Source organism: Phascolarctos cinereus, unplaced genomic scaffold (genome assembly GCF_003287225.1).
Source record: "Phascolarctos cinereus isolate Bilbo 61053 unplaced genomic scaffold, phaCin_HiC Scaffold_1;HRSCAF=81, whole genome shotgun sequence".
NCBI classification, from domain to species: Eukaryota; Metazoa; Chordata; class Mammalia; order Diprotodontia; family Phascolarctidae; genus Phascolarctos; species Phascolarctos cinereus.
Window position 1 is genome coordinate 8,803,494 of NW_027555514.1, and position 22,319 is coordinate 8,825,812.

Sequence of the window (22,319 nt, forward strand, 5' to 3'; positions counted from 1 at the left end):
GGTGGGGAATCTGCGGCCCTGAGGCCACATGGCCTTCTAGGTCCTTAAGTGTGGCCTTCTGACTGAAGCCAAATTTTACAAAACATCCCACCCTTGTTCTAGGCTGAGTTCAGGGAGCATCTCCTTTATGAAGTCTCCTCTAAGAGTGAGCTTCTGCACCTCATACTCTCCTAGAGCCCTCCATGTAGCTTTCTTTTGCCCCCATCACAGGCAAAGAGTATTTTGATCTAAGGACATTCAGCTTCACATGTGGCCCCTCTAGAACATAAGCCTTTTCTTATTTTTCATGTGTGTATCCGCAGTGCCTCGCTTGTGGTAACAAGTTAACAGAGGTGTTGAGTTGAAATAATCTGACTGCTCTGCTGTTGCTTCATTGGGTAACTGGGAAAACAACCAAAGAAATCCTGATGTACAGAAGAGGGTGACATGAGCAAACGTGTAGGGGTATGGACAGTGACAGAGGCACTTGAGAAGAAAGGAACCTGACAGATAATAAAGTCAATACCCATCAGTGAGAGAATGGTGGATCACACTGTGGGACAGGAGTGTCCTGGGACATCACTGGGCTCTAAGAAACAACGGATGTGACGGACCCAGAAAAGTGTGGGAAGAGCTGCATGAACTGATGCAGTCAGCACAGAAGTCAGCAGAGCCAGGACCACAATAGTCACAATGCCTACAAGAGAAAGCACAGCCATCACAAAGCAGTGGAAAGTCCTGAGTCACAAAGAACCAGCACAGCCTAAAAGAAGAGAGAAGAAATGACCCCCCAACCTCAGCCCTGCAGAGGTCTACAGACACAGACCACCACATGGATCTTCAAACTTTTTCAACATATTGATTGCTTTTGCAATTTTTTTCCTTGTTTTTTTTTCTTTAAAAAATATTAAAGAGGGAAGGGAGAGAGATAGAGGGAGAAATTTAAGTGATATAATTACAAATGAAATCAATAATTATATTTTTTAAAATTAAATAAAACTAAGGGATGGGGAGAGGGGCTGGACTGCGATTTCATTAGCAGAGCCAGCTCACAATGAAATATTTCCTCTATCAATGCTAGTTCTCACCTTCTCCTCAGAGAGCTGCCTTAAAGGCCTTGCTCCTGGGCACACAGCCAGGATGGAGTAGAGGACCCTTCAAAGTCCAGTAGCTCCTGCACTGCACTGAGTAGATGGCTACTCTAAATGGCTTTGGTCAATCTGAAAGCCAGGCCCCCATTTTCACCAAGATTCAAACACTTCCTTTGCTTCCTGGAGGCTGCACAGCTTTATTCTGAGCCAAACAGAAAAGTGCCATATTTATACCATTCTTCTAGCTGAAAATTACTGTTCAAAGAAAATGCAATTTTTACCTCTATAAACTAATTTAAGAATTTAGAGCTATATTTATTTGAAAAAAAAAAACTTCTTATCTAAAGAGGTGATCCTTTTTTTTTCTTTATAAGTAAATTAAAAAAAAAAAGCCTGTAAGAGGTTTTCTCTGTGATAATAGAGAGCTTCCCAAGTAAAAAAAGAGACCACCCTCCCAGTATCCAAATCCCTTAATTGCAACAAAAAGTCCTGAATATGAAGTCAGGAGTTTAACAAAGGGATTAAGGAAAGAGGAAAAATTGGTCCAATTAAATTCAAACAACAGTACGTCTAGAAACGTGCCTCCCCTCAAACTTTGGAAATGAAAGGATAAGTCCAAAGCAAGTGAATCACCAGGCAAACAAGGAAGAGGTGGATTAAATTTACCTTGGAAAGAAGTCGGTGGCTGGCACTAGAGAGGCAACATCCCTTTCGGTGCAGAAAATCAAGTGTGATGATAGAACAGATTGTAAAGGTAAGGAAGAAGGGATTTTCTACCTTCCACACCTTCCCACAGGACAAAGTCTTCTCTCCCCAGGTTTGTTGTGAGGATCAAATTAGATAATGGCGACCAATCACTTAGCACAGTATCTGGCACACTGTAGGCACTTTTTTTCTTCAACATAAGCAGAAAGTGATTTTTATTTAAAATTAGAATAAATTCTGAAAGTCGCTTTTAAATCTCATTAGGAAGGAGGTGGCTGACCACCAATAAGTCATTAGAGGTTGGCATGACCCCTGCCAGTCTTCCTCAAGGATCCTCTTCTGAACATGATGTGACTAGCTGCTCCTCACAGTGAGGGAGGAAGCCATAGCCTTCCCAAATGGTCCTAGAAGGAGGCTGTGCCTCAACCCAGGGGGTCACCAAAATCTGTCTTTGAATGCCTCTGCATCCCCTCTATCACAGCTTGTCTTGAAACAAAACCCAATGGCTAAGAATTGGAAACCAAAGGCATGGCCATCGATTAGGGGATGGCTTTACAAGTTGTGGCATATGATTGTAATGGAATATTACTGCCCTATAAGAAACGATCAGCAGGATGACTTCAGAAAAACCTGGAAAGACTTACATGAATTGAGGCATGGGGAAGTGAGCAGAACCACAAGAGAACACTGTACACAGTAACAGCAACACTGTTCGATGAAGAACTATGAACAATCTACCTATTCTCAGCGATACAACGATCCCAGACAACCTCAAAAACAACAGACTGAAGCAGGATATTTTTCACTTTCTTTTTAAAATTTTATTCAAATCTTCTTGTACAAAATGACTACTATGGAAATGTTCTACATAACTGCACATGTGTAACCTATATCTGATTGCTCACCGTCTCAGGGAGGGAAGAGTGGAAGGAGGCAGGTAGGGATAGAATTTGGAACACAAAACTTTAAATAAAATTTTTTTAAAAAATTTAAAAAACCCAAACAATGAAAATGAAAATCTGTTTCCTTTCTCTAGTTAAAAATACTAATCTAAAAGTCCTTTAACAGTGAAAAAAAACAATTTAAAACATGTCCTGGAGGGCAGGTTTCTGTTGTGTGGTTTTTGTTCCTTCATCTGAAAGCCATCAATAGATGTTGGAAAATCTGTAGCACGTTTGATTTTTTTTAAATAAAAGGTAGAAGTTTGGAACACACTAACGCATTTGGACTGGAATGTTTTCTCGGGGACACCATAAAAATGCACGCCACAGAGAAGTAGATGATTTTCCAGCTGAAAAGATTACAAAAAGCTAGAGTAGTCTGAGGGAGCCCCCCCCCACTCTGTGATTAAATCCCAAGCTCCGATGCTAAGAATCGTCATGATCCCAAGTTACACGTAGCATCTCGGGTAGGAGCCCCCAAATACTGCACATCTCTTCAAAGAGAAACCCACGTTTGCCTGACCATACTTATCTAGAGTTCTCACAGAAGTCAGCAGTGCAGACAAGGTGCTCAGCCAGACAGGCTTCCTCCCTACCAGCATGAGTTGAGAATTGGCACTGAGCATTCAGGGAGAGGAAGTCCACAGCTTGAATAAGCACACATCCTTGCAAACCATCAAATGTGAGTAATGAGAGGCTAGGAAGCCTCACTGTTTTCTATATACAAACTGACATGCCTAGAATTAATCACATCTCCCTGAGCCTCAATGGAGATTTCAAAAAAAATTATTTCAAGGTGACTATCCTCAATCAGAAACCTTGATAGGATTCATGATGGAATGGACTAACTGATACAAACTTTTTTTTTTAATTTTAAGGGAAGGCACTGTTTTTTATTTTAACTTCCTTCAGTTTGGGTCCAAGTCCAAGAAATCTGAATACAGGAAAATTCTAGCAGTACTAACAACTGAGCCAAGATCCGTCTCCGTCTCCATCTCCCTCTCCATCTCCGTCTCCCTCTCCCTCTCCGTCTCCATCTACCTCTCCCTCTCCCTGGAGTTAATATCCATCCCACTGCACCATGTTGTCTCAAGGGAGAATGACCCAGGTACAAAGTAGAGAACCAGGCAAGTTCCATGAGAGATAAGAGGAGGGAGAGACCCTTCTTATTGTGCAGGAGTGGACGAGGTGGTCAGTGGAGACTTCATGAAGGAAAGGGCTGCAGAGCTGAACTCTGAAGGACGGGGGAGGGTAAATAGAGAAGGGTGGGGGAGGAGTGCCCATTCCAGACTTGTGTGACAGTGGAAAGGCCCCAGATGCATGAAAATTCCAGATGAGGCCAGGATGCAGATTGCCACGGACATAGTTTCCTTAGAACCACATTCATTTCTTCTGCTCTCATTTTGACCAGGTCATTGCTCAGTCATTGTTCAGCCAATGGACAGGGCAGAAGTCAAATCCTTTGTTCAGTTATATAGTTATATATGCACTTGTTAAATTTCCCAATTGAGGTCCCTGAGAGTATGAATTTTTCCTTCTCGTTTTTGGTACCCCAAGCCCCTGGCCATGTACGTGGCACACAGCAGTTACTTGCTGGATTGACTGAATTCACTATCTACCAAGTTAACATTCCCTTTATATTAAATAAAGAAACAGGTTGATTTTAGATGCAATGAAAACATGTGACATCTCTAAAAAAGGGTGGCTGGAATCAATGGTTCAGTTCTAGATTGAAGACCCTTACACCCCCAGCTCTCCCGAGCCACTTACCCACATTCTCCTAAATGCCAATTCTAAGGTCCTTTTCTTGGCCTCTGTCATCTCAGACTTCTCCAAAGTTTCCTTCCTGGCCATCCCTGCTCCATCCCGCCTAGCTATCACTGCCCCCCCATCACTACCACTTCGTATTCCTTCATTAGAGTATAAGCTCCTTGAGGGCACCTGGATGCTCAGGGATGAGGTAGAAAAGAGTGCCTGAGCAGAGGCAGCAAGCAGGACATGAGACAGGAAATAAGATGCCAGAAAGAAAAGTGATCACAGAAGACTACGCATTGCAGCCCCCACTAAGGACTTAACCTGTGTGTTTTCACAAAGCACCTTCCATTCCAGAACAGCTCCTCCCCTCCCCTTCCCTGTTCTCTTTGCTTCTCACTTCTGGACGACCCGATATCCCAGGCATTTTGAAGCCACACGTGCTCCTCCCATTCTCTTGTCCCCTTCCCTGTATTCCATAAAACTGTATTTAAACCCTACCTTTGACCTGGCCAGCCACGTTCGCCTCCTATGGGAAGCAGGGACCAGTCTGCTCCCTTGGGGGGGGGGCAAGGCCTGAGGCCTGTGCTCTGCCTCCCAAATAGAGCAGAGCCCACTGGGGCTCTGCCTCATGGGGAGCAGGCCCGCTTGGGTGCATCACCTCAACAAATGCTTTAACTTGGAGACTGACTGAGTGAATTCTTTCAGGACACCAGGACCCGCACATCTATTCCTCATCATTTCAGGCAGCACCCCAACATTCTTGGGGACCACCCTGAACTCATCACCAATGATTACAAAGAAGGTCTAAGTGAATTCTTTCACCCCTGAACTGCTCTCCCAACTCTGACCTCAACACTTAGCCCAGTGCTGGGCATAGTGAGAAGCACTTAAAAAGTGCTTTGCCTTCTAGCTCATCCAATGTTTCAGAAAACACCCTCCCTTCCCCCAGATCTGTGATGGTGTGCCCTCCCAACCCTACTTCTAACCTGAACCGTTCACATCTAGTTCTCTCCACCGACCCCAAGCTTCAGTTCTATGCCCTGACCTACAAATCATCCCTCAGAATTTCATTTGCTTTCAGACCTTCATCCTCAGCTGGGATCAAAGATTTTTGAACTAAAAGAGCCCTAGGAAATCAGTGAGTTCATCCCTCTTATCTTACAGATGAGAAATTAAAAATGAGTGAGGCCATGAGCCTCACCCAGGGTCACAGATGTAAGGGGTAAAGGGGGGTCCTCTGACGACAAACCCCAGGAGACATGCAGCCTCCTCCAAAGAACTTCAATTCATCTCTCCAGCTCTAAATCCGTCAAGAAGAACACTTCTATCTGAAGAATAAAAGAACCCCACAAAGTCCAGGAGCCTTTCTTAAGGGTTATGATGTGCCTGGGCTCTGTCGCTCCAACATGAATACAAAATATCTTAAACTGAGCTCAGCATGCCTCACCTTCAACCTCAAAATCTGAGCACAGCCAAGGAGCTCCTGAATGGATGCAATGCACTTTCTCTCGCTTACTCAGGCTTCAAATAACCCATGGCCTTAACTACATTATAACTTAAAATGTTACTACTCTCCCTCTCCCTTCGTCCCCACATCTCTCTCTTTCATTCTAAGAAAACTTGGATTTAAAAATCTTCCACTTCCATATTTTACACTCAAGATAATACGTATGCACTTATCTATGGTCAAGAGACCAGATGAATCAATGAATCAATAAACATTCATTAAATACTTATTCTGTGCAAGGTACTAGGCCAAGCTGGGCAGCTAGGTGGCACAGTGGATAGAGCACTGGGCCTGGAGTCAGGAAGACCTGAGTTCAAATCCAGCGCCAGATACTTATTAGATGTGTGACCCTGGGCAAGTCACTTAACCCTGTTTGCCTCAGTTTCCTCATCTGCAAAACGAGCTGGAGAAGGAAATGGCAAACCACTCAAGTATTTCTGCCAAGAAAATCCCTCCAAAAAAAGAGGTCATGAAGAGCTGGACATGACTGAAATGGCTAAACAAGTACACTAAACACTGGAGATACAAAGACAAAATGAAACTATCCCTGCCCTCGAGGAGCTTATATCCTATGGGGAGAGACAACACACATGCATAGGAAGATATATATGTGTATGTGTGTATATATGTATGTATGTGTGTGTATATATGTATGTACGTACTGTGTATAAATGTACACATGTTTATATGTGTATATGTATGTATGAATGCAAAGTAATTTCAGGGGGGAGGTCCTGGTAGGGAGGGGACCAGGAGCAGGCTTGTGCAGAAAAGGTGGTTTGTGAACAGTTGGCTGAAGGAAACTGGGGGAGACAGGGGATTGGGACAACAGGGCTGAAGCTAGGAGATGTCTGGGGACCAGAGAGGGGTCCTAAGAGCAAATAAGAGTCTAGATTACTTCTCATCTCTCACCAATAAAATGAATAATTAGGAAAGGACGGCACAAACTGAATGAATGTGTTTCACACAGATTTCCCATACATTAATTTTTAAAAAGTAATCTGAGGTTGGAATTCTGAGCCTCGACTCTCTTTACCTGCCCTCTCTACATAGGCTACGTTGGCCAAAGTAGAAGGCCCATGTCACAGAGTCTAGGTAGCATCCCACCCCATTCTCTTCACTTGGAAATACTGGTTCTCCTTCGCCAATAAACAATCCCGATGGTAAGTCAAACATGATATTTACTGTTCTTTCCTAGTATGGGGGGTAAAAAAATAAGTTTATTAAAAGTTCCCAAACAGAGCCCGAAGCAAGATTCTTATCAACATTGCAACATTATGACACACTACATTTGAATCTATGCTCTACGAATGATATAGGAGCTAGAAGGAGAAAGACACTGGCTGAGTAGGAAGAAACAATGAAATCACTCACATTACATTCAGAGAAATGGGTACATAAATATCCCCATAATTGATCTTTCAGTCCTGGCCAAAAATAAAAATGAAAAAGGTCCTGATTTTCTTTCCAGTTTGGAAAATTGATCTCCACAAACCTTATCTTTGTTGACCTTCATACTTTTCCCAAAGCGTGTATAAGAAATGACTAACTCACAATAACAAGCATTAAACAATCTCAAAAGTGAAAAATATTTGGTTCTTCTAATCATCTCCACATCAAAAAAGTTTGATTGATATGAATAAGGTCCTAGAGGTTTTGGTAAACAGACTCAGTTTGGGATGCTTTATGTGAATGCCACAGGGTCCCCTGTGCCAAGGAAAGAATTGTGTGTTTAGTAAATGAGCCAAGCTAATTCCACATCATGACAATCACAAAAAATGAGAACTGCACAGTCTAACTTCATTACTAAGACTGCTGTGTTCAGCTCTTTTGAGAGAAAACACCCATCTGTTCTCCCACTGGGAGGATGACGCTATCTAAATGACCCAGAACAAACTATGTGATGCTCCAAGATGGGAGGGTGTTCTTCTCTCCACCAGCAGCCCCTGGCACAGAAGGCCAGAGGTTGTTAGGGTATCTATCTGTTGGTCCTAATTCATAGTTTTCTATACCTTTCTCTGAGTTCCTCAGGAAAGTTTTGACTACCTGGAGACTCATAAAAGTATTAGACACCACTTTAAATACACGAGACTGTTACAACTTAGGCAGTAGAGGCCAACTCCATTCATCTGATCAAATACATATGAAAAATTATGAGCCAAAATCAGTCATTCTTATCAAGAGTGATACAAAACCAACTTGGTCCACTTCCTCTAAGCGCTCCCTCTCACTCTTCCACATGTCAATATTGTGATGTATTTGTAGGCCAAGAGGATGCCCTTTCAATGGAGTAGACCACAGCTCGGGCCAAGCTGTCTCCCCCTGCACGATCCTTTCCCATCATTCTTAGGGAAGCTCTGTTGATCCTCTGGGCATCTGGCCCACCTCCCTTCCAGTCACACAGCTCGTCGGTGACACTTTTCATATGTTTCATTAAGACATAAGTGACCAAAAAGAGGCTGCAGCCTCCTCCCTAGACCGACCTACCATACGTTTTCTCCATTGTCCTTGGGGTCACCTACATTTTTGACTCTAGAAAGTGTTCCGCAATTCACCACAATAAAGTATCATTAGGAAAATAATGAAGTTGAGAGGCTGGGTCTGCTGTCAGGAGAAGTTTGGAAGTACTTCATGATTTTCTATCTTCCAGCCCAAATTCTTCCTCCTTGTCAAATCCAGACAACCCACCATCTAACTACAATGAATCAATCAAAGATCATTTACTGAGTACCTTCTGTAGGCCAGGCACAGCAAATACAAAGTAAAAAAAAAAAAAACCAACAACATAAGGAGATCATAGGATCAAAACCCTATAGTGGTGAGGACCCTTAGAAGGCCACCTAAGAGAATTTTCTCATTTAAAGATGGGGAAACTGAGGCCAAAGAGATAAGGTGATTGGCTTTTGGTCACATGGATCAGAGATGTCAACCTCAAATAGAAATGGGGGCTCACTAACCCACACACAAGGATCCCTATGGGCTGCATACTGACTTATTTTAAAAACATAATGTTATCTACGTTTTATTGGATTTTTATTTATCTTGTTAAATATTTCTCACACATTTAATCTGGTTCAGGCCAAGTACCTCTGACAAAGATGACACAGCTAGTTTTGAATCCAAGTCCTTAGATCCCAAATCTCATTCTCTTCTGGCTCTATCAGAGCTCGGTGAATCCAAGTGACTTATATAATATAATGGTTTCCAAATGTCATCTGTTGATATTTGCCTTTTCGCATGACTAAATTTGAGAGTTTCTTTCACATTTTCCTTCTTTTGAGGTTTTCTCTAAGTACTGACATGGATACCCAGGATTTTCTATTTCGAACCCCCAAGAATCAGTGAGTTCACAGGTGTAGATAACCTCTTAACTAAAGGAGAGGCATCATCACTCATCAATGACTTAACAGTACTGGGGAGTTATGAACATGAACACAGTCACCCTGTGGAAAATCTGGCCACGAGCCTCTTTGCCTTCACTAAGATGGTTGTTCCATGAAAAACCCAGAGTCCATTGTCAGGGAACTCTCTCTACCAACGCAGGGTAGAATCTTCTTTGCAACTTACTGTCTTAGAAATCTGCCTGGGGTACACAGAATTCAAGAGACTTGTCCAAGGCCATACAGCCAATATAGGCCAGATAAAGGACTTGACCTTGGCTCTTCTTTGGCTTCTAGGCTAGCTCTCTGCCCACTACTGCATGGTGACTTTCCAATGGCATGTGGCAGGCATTTAATAAATGCTTGTGGACTGACTGGTAAAGTCTAAGTTGTATCTTACTGAGTTTTGGATGATGGCAGAGTCTGAGGCAGGATCATACAGGCTGAGTGAACCAAAAAGGGGAAGTGCTGGGGGAAAAAAAAGAGCTTTGGGGAAAGTTAGAAAACCCCAAGGCCTATTTCAATATATTCACATTGATGAAAAATAGGCTTACTCAAGATATTTCCCCACTCTTTTACTCCATGCCATCTCCACTTGGGGCATCTTCTCCACCCCTCTCCCCCACACCAGAAAACTGGACCGGAGCAGCTAGGTGGCACAGTGAATAGAGCACCAGCCCTAAAGCCAGGAGGACCTGAGTTCAAATCCAGCCTCACACCAAACACTTGACACTTAATAGCTGTGTGACCCTGGGCAAGTCACTTAACCCCCATTGCCTAAAAATAAAGAAATGAATGAGTGAATGAAGGAATGAAGGAATGAAAGAAAGAAAACTGGGTCCACCTCTGGGATGGGGGTAAAGCACAAGCCAGGTTTTGCCTGGTCTTGTCCAGATCCAGGTCTCCCATCATCCCTTGGCTGTCTCCACGTCAGACTGCCATGTACCCTGTTCGGACCTAGCTATGTTCATGCTTCCTCTCCCATTAGAACGTGAGTTCCTGCAGGCCAGGGGCATCTTTGTCTTCTCTCTGTGTCTCCAGCGTTACGTTCAGTGTCTGGTCCACAACAGGTGCTCCAAAAATGCTGGCTGACTGACAGAAGAACAGGTATAGAGAAGAACGTGCGACAAACGACCCCATTAAGTCTGACCAGCATGCCAGCGTGCAGCTGGGAGGGGGAGGGCGAGCCCTGAAGAGGAGAACGCGGCTTGTCCAAACACGGAGCCGTTCTCTCCCTCGAGGTCGGCAGAGTTTCCACATTTTCCACCCCAACATTACAGGTCGATATGCAGTACACAAGGAAGTACTAAGGAGACTAAGGACAGGAGAGAAAGAACAGACAGCCCAGGCCAAGGATGGACGCAGTTCTATGCCAGAGGGAGCAGCTCCGAAGGCATCGAAGGATGTCACCACAAGAAGGGCCCGAGCTCTGGAATCAGAGGACCCGGGCATAGATAATCAACATCCTCCTACCCTGGGCCTCAAGCCCCGCTCTGGAAAAGGAGGGGCTTGGGGCCCTTCCCCCACTAGGCCCATAATCCAGGGCTTCTCTCAAGACATCTGGAATACGTCAAACACTTGGGGGAGAAATCATGGATGCTACTGCTGAGGCAGAGAAAAGCGCCGTCGGTAAAATCCCTGCTTACCCCAAACCCTTCTCTTCTGTCTCTACAAAATCTTCATGAGAATGACTGAAGTACAGACTCCAGTCACCCTGGACAAAGTCACACGAGAGAGGAACAGGCAAATATTCAACAAAGTCAGGGAGTAGGGAGTGATTAAAAAGCAGAGAGTACCCAGGACGCCATTGGGCTTTATTTGTCCTTACAAAAAACAAAATGCAAATAACCTGAATGCAGAACCATAAAGGAACAGCTGTGGGACTTTGCCATTAATGTCAATAAGCACGAAGGGTATAGAGAAAGCTCTATAAGCAATGATGCTAAGTGGGGAAAAAGCAGAACCAGAAAAACCAGTACATGCTAAGTGTGATTCTACAGAAGGAGAAGGAAATGAACCGAAACATTCCAAGAATCCCTGATGGAGACAGAGGAGAGAATGAAAGTGGGATGCTTTGAGTGTGGAAATTCATCTATTTAAATAAAGGTTGCAAAGCAATCTCAACTGGCTGCATTGCTCTTTAATATTAAGTTAAGAATAAATCATTTAAAAATAAAATTCATTTCATATAAAGCAAAAATCTAATTAAATAGTTTCAGATTTTATTGACAATTTAGCGCCCACTACTAGCTTTTGTACCACCTGCCATCATTACCACGGAAGCAGAAGGGGGCCACCCAGGGCAAAGGGCCATGGGGCATTTTTACCTCTTACGGGATCCTATAGCAAACCATCCTACCCCTCTCAGAGAAAAGCCATGGCCAGGTGACCAATCCTGATCTCCCTTCCAACTCGTGTTCTACATTTCTATAACCGTTTATCTGTCTGATTTGCCTCACTACACTAAGTGTATCAGACTCGAAAAATACATGGTGTAGAACACCCCTTCAAAACCCATTCTAGGGGCAGCTAGGTGACACAGTGGATAGAGCACCGGCCCTGAAGTCAGGAGGACCTGAATTCAAATTCAGCCTGAGACCAAACATTTGATACTTACTAACTGTATGACCCTGGGCAGGTCACTTAACCCTAACTGCTTAAAAAAAAAAACAATAATTCTAAGACTTAACATGAACATGACAGGTCCCCCTTGGAAAAGGGGCTGCTGATTTTATAAGGAGGAGGCAGTTCACACCTGGGAATTAAACCCTAGAGTCTATTTTAATCCTCCTCCTCTACTCAAAGATCTTCTTTCTCTCTTTTTTAAGATACAATGAACACCCACACAAATTCCTCTCTGCTTTCTAAAGACTTGCCTTTTATCTACTGTCATATCTTTTTCGAAAATTGCACATGTTATTAAACACACAGAAGCAAAGTGGGAAAATCATTTTAATAGACAGTCTAAAATTTTATCATCTTCTATAAGTAAAAAGAAACTAAAAAATTGAAAGAGCTAAAAAGGAAAGAAAAAAGAAAAAAAGAAAAGACACGCTTAAGCCTAGCTAGAAAAAATGACATCTATTTAACTTATTCTTGCTCCAAAAAACAAAGATATTGTCACTCTCATTTTAAAAAGCTCCTTAGAATATTTTATGACCAGTAGCTATGATTCATCAGCTGCAAACACCGGCCTAAACTCTCTGCACCAAACTCCTTTCATGCAAAGGGCAGCGGGTGGGCTGGTGGCTTTGGTGGGCTCTCCGCTACCTCCAGAAACCATCACGCTTTCTGAAGAGCAAATAGCGGCATGAACACATGGAGAGCAAAGCCATTCTCGGACTGGGCAAGCAGGGCAGGTCGCTCAAACGCTTTCCTGGAGACAGGTTTCCCCAGCACAAACAGGCTGTAAAAGTAACTCACTTTGCCTCCAGCAAACTCACTGGCTCCTCCTGGAGAGGCGGATACTGTTTGTTTCTGCAGCCTTATGCCTCCCCCCTTTTGTTGACTGAATACCAAGCATCTCTTAAAAGTGGACCCATACCAGAGGAGGGAGAAGTGGGTTCAGAAGTGGTGTGGGAAGAGAATGGATCAATCTCAATTATCAGTACACGTAGCATTACACGTAGGAGAGGTCGATCTTTCAACATGCCTAAACTGGCTTAGAAGAATATATGCTCTCCTATTCATATGTGCATAGTTGAGCATTTATTCATTTTCTTGTTTTTTTTTTTTCTGCCCTAATCAAAACAATGACATTTTTTGTCCCTGGACAAGAAGCTTTCCTGAAAGTGAAACATGAGCAGACAAGCAGAGTTACAGCCAAAAATGTTTCAATGTCATTTCAATCTCATTTCAATCTCATATTCTTTGAAGAGTTCTGCCATTCATCTTCTGGAGGAAGAGGAGAGAAGCCACATACCTGGGTGAAACAGATGAGAACGCCGTATAAGAAAACGTTTCGTTTTTTTACTTCCTTTGCAAAATCCTTCATTTCCATCAGTTCTTTCATTCTTTCACTAAATGATACATTTTTGGAATCAAGGAAATGCACCTGCCAAAGAACACAAGACAAACTAGTCAGGGAACCAAACCAGAAAAGGCATTGTTTTCAAGTTTCACTTCTCAAAAACTGAGAAACTAAAAGCTGTTTAAAACAGGGAGAAAGTGGGATGTTGCAAATCACGTTCATGAGTGTTCATTAAGTTCTGCCAGATGATCCAGGCCATTGAACTGTTACCACATGGCCAACGCTTCCACTTGAAAACCTAGCAGTAGTAAGATGGTATGACTGCAATCTCCTAAGCTCTAAACCAGTTGATCAAAAGAAGGTTGAAGGGCCTCCAATCTGTGCTCCTTCCATGAGAGAGTTTGATACTAAGGAATCCACAGGGTGAGCCATCCTCAGAAGAAACTAGCAGACAACAAGAGGTTCTGTTTCGACACAAGCTATCCATCTGCTGCCTCTTCTTCTCAATACATTACCAGCCCACTTTCCTTTCTGGTCATAGGAGTCCCACATCATCTTGTGCGGCCCTCCTCTCAGGCCAAGCATCAATCCTAAAGGGCTGTGGCCTATTTATGACCTGTCCTACAACTTTCTGGAGTTGTCTTAACAAATACTTTGTTGACGCTTATTTCTTCTGACATCAAGATCATTTCCCAATGACTCCTCCTCCTCCACCTCCAACAGAACTATTCTTTGCAGCAAAGAAGTGCCACTAGGTAGAGAAAATCAAAACGCTGGCTGCTTCGGGCAACAGGGCCTCATTTTCTAGGTGCAGTCCACCATCCCTCTGCCAAGAAAAGAGATGTATGTTTGATCATCGGTCCTCCCTCCACGAAAACTGCTTCGTATTTATCTTGTCTATAGTCCATGGTGTCTCCTGGGAGAACATAAGTTTCAAAGGGCAGGGACCAGTCAATTTTAGTTTCTGTATCCCCAGGACATGGCACACAGTAGGCATTTAATAAATGCTTGAGGAGTCATTGATTAGAGTCAACATTGGCAACTCCATTGACGAGGGCTCCAATATCTTCTAAAGCTGTTTTTCTTCCATGACTATGGCCACTGTGAACTTAACTCTCCTGGTATTGTTCAATTCGTTCTGCATCGGGTCACAAAGGTCTTTACAAATACCTCTGAATTCTTCATAGCTATTGTTTCTAATTCTGAAATAACATTTTCTTCCATTAACATGCTATAATTCATTTGGTCATTACCTAATTGATGGGTACCCACTTTGTTTCTTTTTCTTTGCTATAAGAAAAATTACTGTTATAAATAATTTCCTATATATCAAAACCTTCTCTGTGTCTTGGATGTCTTGGAAATAGGTAGACAGATAGATAGACAGACAGATAGATGTACACACAGAGAGAGACGCCTAATGTGTTATAATGGGACCAAAGGATCTTTGTAGCTTTGTGACTTTTCCATTATGATTCCATACTATTTTCTAGAAGCTAGAATCCCCAACTCCACCAGCAGAGTGCAACAGGGCTCCTGTCTTCCCATGTCCCCTCCAATATTTACTATTTTTGCCTTTTGTCATTTTATCATGCAAATTACCATCACCCTTTGGCTTCCTTTCAATTTTTTTTTGTTTGTTTTTATCAAAGATCATAAAAGTCAATGATTTACAGTCATATCATTTCACTAAGATCTAGTAATGGCAAAGAAATGTGCTATTATATCAGCCTGTAGTTTGGGAACACAGTTTTGCACATGTGACCCAGTCTATCCTCCTTCTGTTTAATTCTGGACTCAGCTATACAAGGTCTATACAGGTCTATACAAGATTCTTATATTTATAGGTAGTGCAGGAATTTCATCCATTTTGTTTTTCTACTGTGGATGGTTAGACCAATATCCTTCATAACGCTGTTGACTTAACTGAGGAGACCCAAGGAAAACTGTTAGTTTTCTTGGGTTAAATTAAATTAGTACAACATGAAGAAGGATTTTTTGAGAACCTTGCAATAAAGAAAACCTCTTTCTCTTGTTTGTAATCTAAGTGCACATTTTCCATAAGAAGAATGAACATGCATCTCTTGTTCCAAGGAAAAATCATTAATGGAACCGTGTCTATTTATATAATTTTGACATAAGCATGAGAGCCACCCTGAGGAGGGCCTTGAAGCACATATTTGGTTCTATGGAGCCAAATGCTTTCTACACATCAATGAATGTTTTGCCACAAAGGATGGTGGCATACATAGAAACAGATGGAGATTTTTTTTAAAAAAGTATCAATAAAACTTTTTAAAAATTAAAATAAATTAACAAGAACTAGAGGGGAATCTTTCCACTGTGTTACAGTCAAGAAGAGGTCCCTGATCCAAATCCACAAACAATACACATTTAGTAAACCCCTACTGTAAGCTAAATACAGGGTCTTCAAAGACAAAGCAAAACAGTTCCTGGCTTCCAGAGGCTCAAACCTAAATCAATCAGACAGGAGGCATTAGTGGCTGGGGGCAGAGAAGGGAACAGGGACTGGACCTGTGCCAGGCGAGGAAACTCCTTCCACCAAGGGAAGCTGGCACCTTCTTGCAACTTCTATTATGGAGAGGTACCCTGGTGCCAGGACAGCCCCAAGGCCACGTAGTCAGGGCCAGACAGGGGCTGGATCCAAAGCCACTTCTCTGCCTATCTATGATGCCACAAAGCTAAAGGATCAGGGCAGTGATTCTGTCACTAATGCAAAACACCTTCAGGCAAGTTTATTTTCATAGTCTTTGTAGCATCACAAACACACAAGATTCTTTAAAATAATAATCAAATACCTAAGCGGTTAATCCAATGTTTGGTTTTTGTTTTGTTTTGTTTTCTGGCCTCTTGCATTTTGCAGGGACACAGTTTGATGTTTCAGTTGCTGTATCTACACAATCTTGGCAAGAAGCATGGCACAAACTCTCTAAGTCTCAGTTTCTTCATTTCTAAAATAAAAGGTTTGGATATAAGTCTCTTAAGACCCCCAGGCCCCATGCCCACCCACGCTTCAGCTCCAGCATTCTCAAACCTGATCAAGCAGTATCTCCCCAGTGTGGAGTGCTGAATGAGGTCTTTGGGGAAATGGCAAGAAAAAAAAAAAGATAAGGGCCCTGCAGATACAACATTCAAGCCACAGGAAATTGGCTTTTTCCAAAAATCCTTTTTCACCAGAATCAAAACTTGATGGAAATGCTTTGAAGACAATTTTGGTTTTTTGGTTTTTGCTTTTTTTAATTTTTTCACAGATGTTCTTCCTAATACCGTGAAAGACATTTTGTTGCTAATATATGAGCTTGTAAAACCCACCAAGTATTCATGTGTTACATGATCTGACTGGGGGGAAAATGAAGATGAAGCAATAAAGTCAGTCAGTAAATGTTTACTAAGTGTCTATTATGTGCCAGGCACTGTTTTAAATTCCAGGAATATAAAAAGAGACAAAAAGCAGTGTCTGCCCTCAAGGAGCTTATAATCTAAAGGGAGGTACAACAAGCAAACAAACAGGTATAATCAAGCTATATATACAGGACAAATTGTTATTGTCCAGTAGTTTTTCAGTCATGTCTGACTCTTTGTGACCCCATTTGGGGTTTTCTTGGTAGAGACACTGGAGTGGTTTGCCATTTCCTTCTCCAGCTCATTTTATAGGTAGGGAAACTGAGGCAAACAGGTTAAGTGACTCACCCAAGGTCATACAGCTAGTAAGTATCTGAGGCTGGATCTAAACTCAGGTCTTTCCAACTCTATCCATTCCACCACCTAGCTGCCCATAGGATAAACAGGAAATAAATAAAAGAAAAGGCATTACAATTAAGAGGGACTGTGAAAGGATTTTAGTAGGTCCCCCAAAATACCTTATTCAGCACTCCACATGGGCGAGACATTCAGTGAAGAGTCTCTGAAAATGCTGGAGCTAGAGGTGGGCTGTACAGGGGTAGGTTCAAGGGGTCTTAAGGATCTCTCACAGTATTAGAGATACAGCTCACTTTTAACCTAGGAGGGGGACAGGTTTTTATGAAGAAGAGAAAGGGGAAATTTTCAGAGAAAGTGGAAAAAAAAAAAGCCAACCCTCTCTCTCAGGGCAGTTGCGTCTGCCTTCAGACACCCCAGATGACACTGAATTCACTGTACTGAAGCACTCCCCTGCTGGAGATTTGTAGGACTGGTTAATGGAACCCCAAAGCTGAGGCTCCTCTTGGATCATATGTGGTGCTCCTGTGCCTGCCTGCTCCCCCCTCATACCTTCATCAAGGATGCCTACAAAGCTATCTCATTCATTGGAATAAGCATTAAGAAGAAAAAGAAAAAAGTTCATTTTCTTTTTCCAAGCATCAGTACCTAGTAAGCCCCTGTGCTCTGGTGATGTGGGACAAATTGGTTAAACCCTTCACATATGGTTTGCTTCTTAGCAGTGTGGGTGGGCAGATCCGAGCACACAAGGGCTAGAAAAGGTCCCTCTCTCCGCCCACGCTCTCCCCCCATGGGTCATCTCTGCTCACTGCCACAGATGCTTTGTATTTGCTTAGCAACCTTTTAATAAATTATTGGACCCACGTGTATTACCCTTAATTATTTACATCTTCCAAAAGTGTTTGTCACATGTCCCTGAAGACAGGTACATTAATTAAAGAGGCAAAAATCAATTATCAAAAACAAAAGCTTTAATCAATCAGGAATGTTCCTTACTTCCTGCATTCAACACTTGTACCCCATTTATTCCCTAGTCCAGCCCTATAAAAAAGCCCAACATCTTATATCACAAAGAGAAATAGACCTGGGTTGACATGGCTAAGGACAAGATCTATCACAGAGCTTAAGTATTTACCTAAGGAATAGACTGCTCCCTACCCAACAATCGAGGGGGAAGGACTGGGGGAAAAAAAACAAACAAAACAATGCCCTGGAAACTCTCCAAGGCTGAGTTGAGAGAAAGGAATGGTAGAAAGAGATCTAAGAAACCCAAACCCGAGGTTCGTCCAAACAAGTTTCTGAATATGCCTGAATATGAATGAAAAGGCACAGTCGGCGTTCATCTCTTAGGCTGACTTCTTCCTGCCTACAGGGAACAGAGGGAAAGACTTTCGGCGGCTCCTCCCATTGGCCCCAGAACCTGAGCTGTCTAACACTGGGACCAGCCTCCAAGGAATCTGGACAAGCCAGCTGAACTCTGATGGACAAACTCACACTTGGTCAGACCTCATGCCTCCCAGTCTATCTTTCTACCATTCTCCCTCCCCCACAACCCACTCACTAATTTGCATCATTCCTTTCAACTGTCCCTGCACCCACTCTAAAGCTGCTCATGGTGCGCTCTGCATTGCCTGCTTCACAGGTAACAACCTTGCTTTCATCTGAAACGTTTTCCTCTCCCTCTCCTTTCATCCGGAATTCTCCCCAAGATCCGGCTCCCTCCTGATGGTGTGACCACCCTGGCCACACCCACACTCATCCCCCCAACTCACTGGCTGGTCAAGGTGGGGGAGCTGGAGTACTCCTAGCTCTCCATTGCCACTACCAGGTTTTCCCCCTCCCTGACCTGTCTTCCTTTGAGATTCACTCAGTCCTCAGAATTCTGGCAGTTCCCGTCCACAGACCTCCAAAACATTCTCCTTTCTTTGACACATTTGGCGCCTGGCTCACAGTCTTTACTTTTCAACTCTTGCCTGCACATGAGGAGTCTTCAATGTGCCTAAACTTAGCCCATCCTAAAGTGAACTTATTGCCTTTCTTGCAAAATCATTTCTAATTTCCCTGTTATTAATGAGGGTACCACCACCCACCCAGGCTCACAACCTACATGCCATCCTTGACTCTTCCCTTTCTTTCTCCCACACCATTTCCCCACATATTTTTAGTTATTTTTTTTAGACATTTTTATTAAAGTTTTGAGTTCCAAATACTATCCTTCCCTGCCTCCTTCCCCTCCCGTTTCCCTGGGGTGGTAAGCAATCAGATATAGGTTATATCTGTGCGATTATGTAAAACATTTCCATATCAGTCATTTTGTGTAAGAAGACTTGAATAAAAGAAAAAAAATGAAAGACAAAAAGTGAAAAGTAGCATGCTTCAGTCTGCGTTCAAAAAGTATCAGTTCTTTCTCTGGAGACAAGTAGTATGCCTCATAAGTCCTTTGGGATTGTCTTAGACCATTGTATTGCTCAGAATAGCTAAGTCATTCCCAATTTTTCATCGAACAATATTGCTGTTACTGTGTACAACGTCCCCTTGGTTCTGCTCACTTCACTTTGCATCAGTTCAAGAAAATCTTTCCAGGTTTTTCTGAAACCATCTTGTTCGTCATTTCTTACAACACAATAATATCCCATGACAATCATATACCACGATTTCTTCAGCCACTCCCCAATTAATGAGCATCCCTTTGATTTCCCATTCTTAGCCACCACAAAAAGAGCTGCTATAAATATTTCTGTACAAGTAAGTCTTTTTCCCTTTTTTTGGATGGCTTTGGGATCTAGACCTAGTAGCCACATATTTTTATTTTAATTTTATTGGAATTCTTTTGGTTACTTTTATATTAAATTTGTTTCTCAATAGCTCTCTTCTCCTTTTACTCAAGGAGTCATCTCTTTTAACAGTGATTTTAAACAAAGGGGGAAGGGCAAGTTAGCACAACTACACATGTCGATTATGTCTAAGAATCTTCAATACACCATAGTTGCAATCTCTCAGCTCTTCATCAAGGGAAGGGAGATGCCTTTCCTCATCTCTTTTCCAGAGTGAAGATTGCTCATTATGCTCACACAGCATTCAGTTTTGTTTCATGGCTGTTGTTTCTTTATATATTGTTCCAGTCGTTGTGAATATTGTTTCCGTGGTTCTGCCATTCACAGAAGTATTCCCACGCTTCTCTGAATTTCTCATGTCACTGCTTCTCATGGCAGAGTAACATCCCATTCTATTCATGTACCTCCATTGGTTTGGGGGGCAGCGAGGTGACACAGTAGATAGAGTGCCAGGAAGATTTATCTTTATGAATTCAAATCTGGCCTCAGATACTTACTAGCCCTGTGACCCTGGGAAAGTCACTTCACCCTGTTTGCCTCAGTTTCCTCATCTATAAAATGAGCTGGAGAAGGAAATGGCCAACTCTTCCTGTGTCTTTGCCAAGAACACCCCAGACGGGGTCACAAAAAGTCAGATATGACTGAACAATCACTGAACAACAACAAAACCACCATTGGCTTAGCCATTCCCCAATCAGTGAGCAGACACCTGCTTTGTTTCCAGTTCTTCACTACCAGAAACAAATGCTGATGTAAATATTTCGCTATACAGGTGACCTTTCTGTCTTTGACCCATTTAGAGAATGTACCTAAGCAGAAGATCTCTAGATCAGAACATGTGGGTATTTTATTTACTTTATTTGAATAGCTACAAATTGCTTTCTGAAACGGCTGAACCAATTTAGAGCTCCAACAGTAACGTCCACGTGCCTGTCTCTCCACAGCTCCTCCACACTGTCTAATTCCATCTCCCCTTTACAAATTTGCTAGGTATGAGATTAAAACTCATACTTGTTTTAATATGCATTTCTCCTATTACTAGTAATTTGAAACAGTCTCTTATATGATCACCAATATTTTATAATTCTTCTTTTGAGAATTTTTGTTTGTTCCCATCTTTTGGCCACTCTTCCACTGGGGAATGACAGAGTTTTCCATATTCAATAAATATTTCACAAGATCATAGTTAGCCAGTGCATTTATTAAGCACTTAATATCAGGCTTTTGCGTGGAACAGGACCTTTGGGAACATCTTGGCCACCTCTTTAATTTTTCAGACGATGAACCTGACATCCCGAAAAGGAAAATGCCATCCCAACATCATCCTCCCATTTAGTGACAGAGCTAAAACGGGACCAACATTGCCAAATTCCAGCTCCATAAGCTCTCTACTGTGCTGAGTCACCTCCCAGCTAGAATTTAATACTACTTGTAAACAAAGGAATAAATCAAAAAGTAAGCATTTCCTTTCATTGTTTCACAAGGTGACTTTTCTGTGAAAACACATTTTTTCCAGAACTGTATTGTGATTTTTAAGAGCACATTATATCCAAAGCTGAGTTCACTGATTAATGACTACTAAAAGAAATTTCTATTCCCCTCAAAGCTATGTCATCTGTGGCAAATTTTCTGAGTTAGAAGAAAGAACTCAAAGCATTCCCAGTGATTCATGTAAGGCCTTGATTTATTTGGCTGACTGTTCATCTACAACATATAAATCAATCCCCTTTTTCCTTGAGAAAAGCAGAAAAAATGGTGTTAAAAGAAGACAAAAATCCTGAATGTATACGGATGAAACCAAAATGAAAACTGAGACAGAAAAACTTTACCAACTTGTTTAGTTCATGGCAACTTTCCTATATTGGCACAATGGTGTCCCCTGTGAAAAATGGTAGTTTCCACATCTGAAAATGCACTCATTACCACATAAGCAACTACTTTTAACTATGAAGATTATCTCCAGAGCACCTAAATCATAAGGGACTGGTTCCCTTTGCAATCCCATTTATTTCTGCATTTAATGACATTCTTCTGAGAAGGGCTTGGACTCCTAAAGGGGTCCAATATTCAAAAAAGGTTAAGAACTCCTGGTGTCTATGAACATTTGGATGACAGTAACTAAAAAGTTTAAAAGATCTATATCCTTGGCACTGATCCAAAATTAAATATTCCTTATTCATTCTCTTCATTTTCCTGCTTATACTTTAAATGCCAAATATTTTCTGTTTTAACTCCTTTTGTTAAAATGAATTTTTTAAAAGGAGGCAACAGTTCCCAAGGGGGAGGCTCTGATCAAGGCATGCCAGAGAACACAAAGGATTGAGAAATGTGCCCATGATCAGAATGGGGCCAGAAAGAAGCTGTTTGGGGCCAGATTCACAGAATGCACAGAATGCCTTTCATCATTTTCTCTGGCCTCTTCAGTTGCAGCAGACACAGG

General features: G+C 42.2%; 1 protein-coding gene across 1 annotated transcript in view; it reads right to left on the bottom strand.

Moving 5' to 3' along the window:
- Positions 1 to 22,319, bottom strand: part of CRPPA (CDP-L-ribitol pyrophosphorylase A) — a 256,432-nt gene that overhangs the window by 102,841 nt on the left and 131,272 nt on the right. The window contains 1 exon segment of the mRNA XM_078150658.1: positions 13,281 to 13,412. Within this exon segment, the coding sequence (XP_078006784.1) occupies positions 13,281 to 13,412 (132 nt within the window).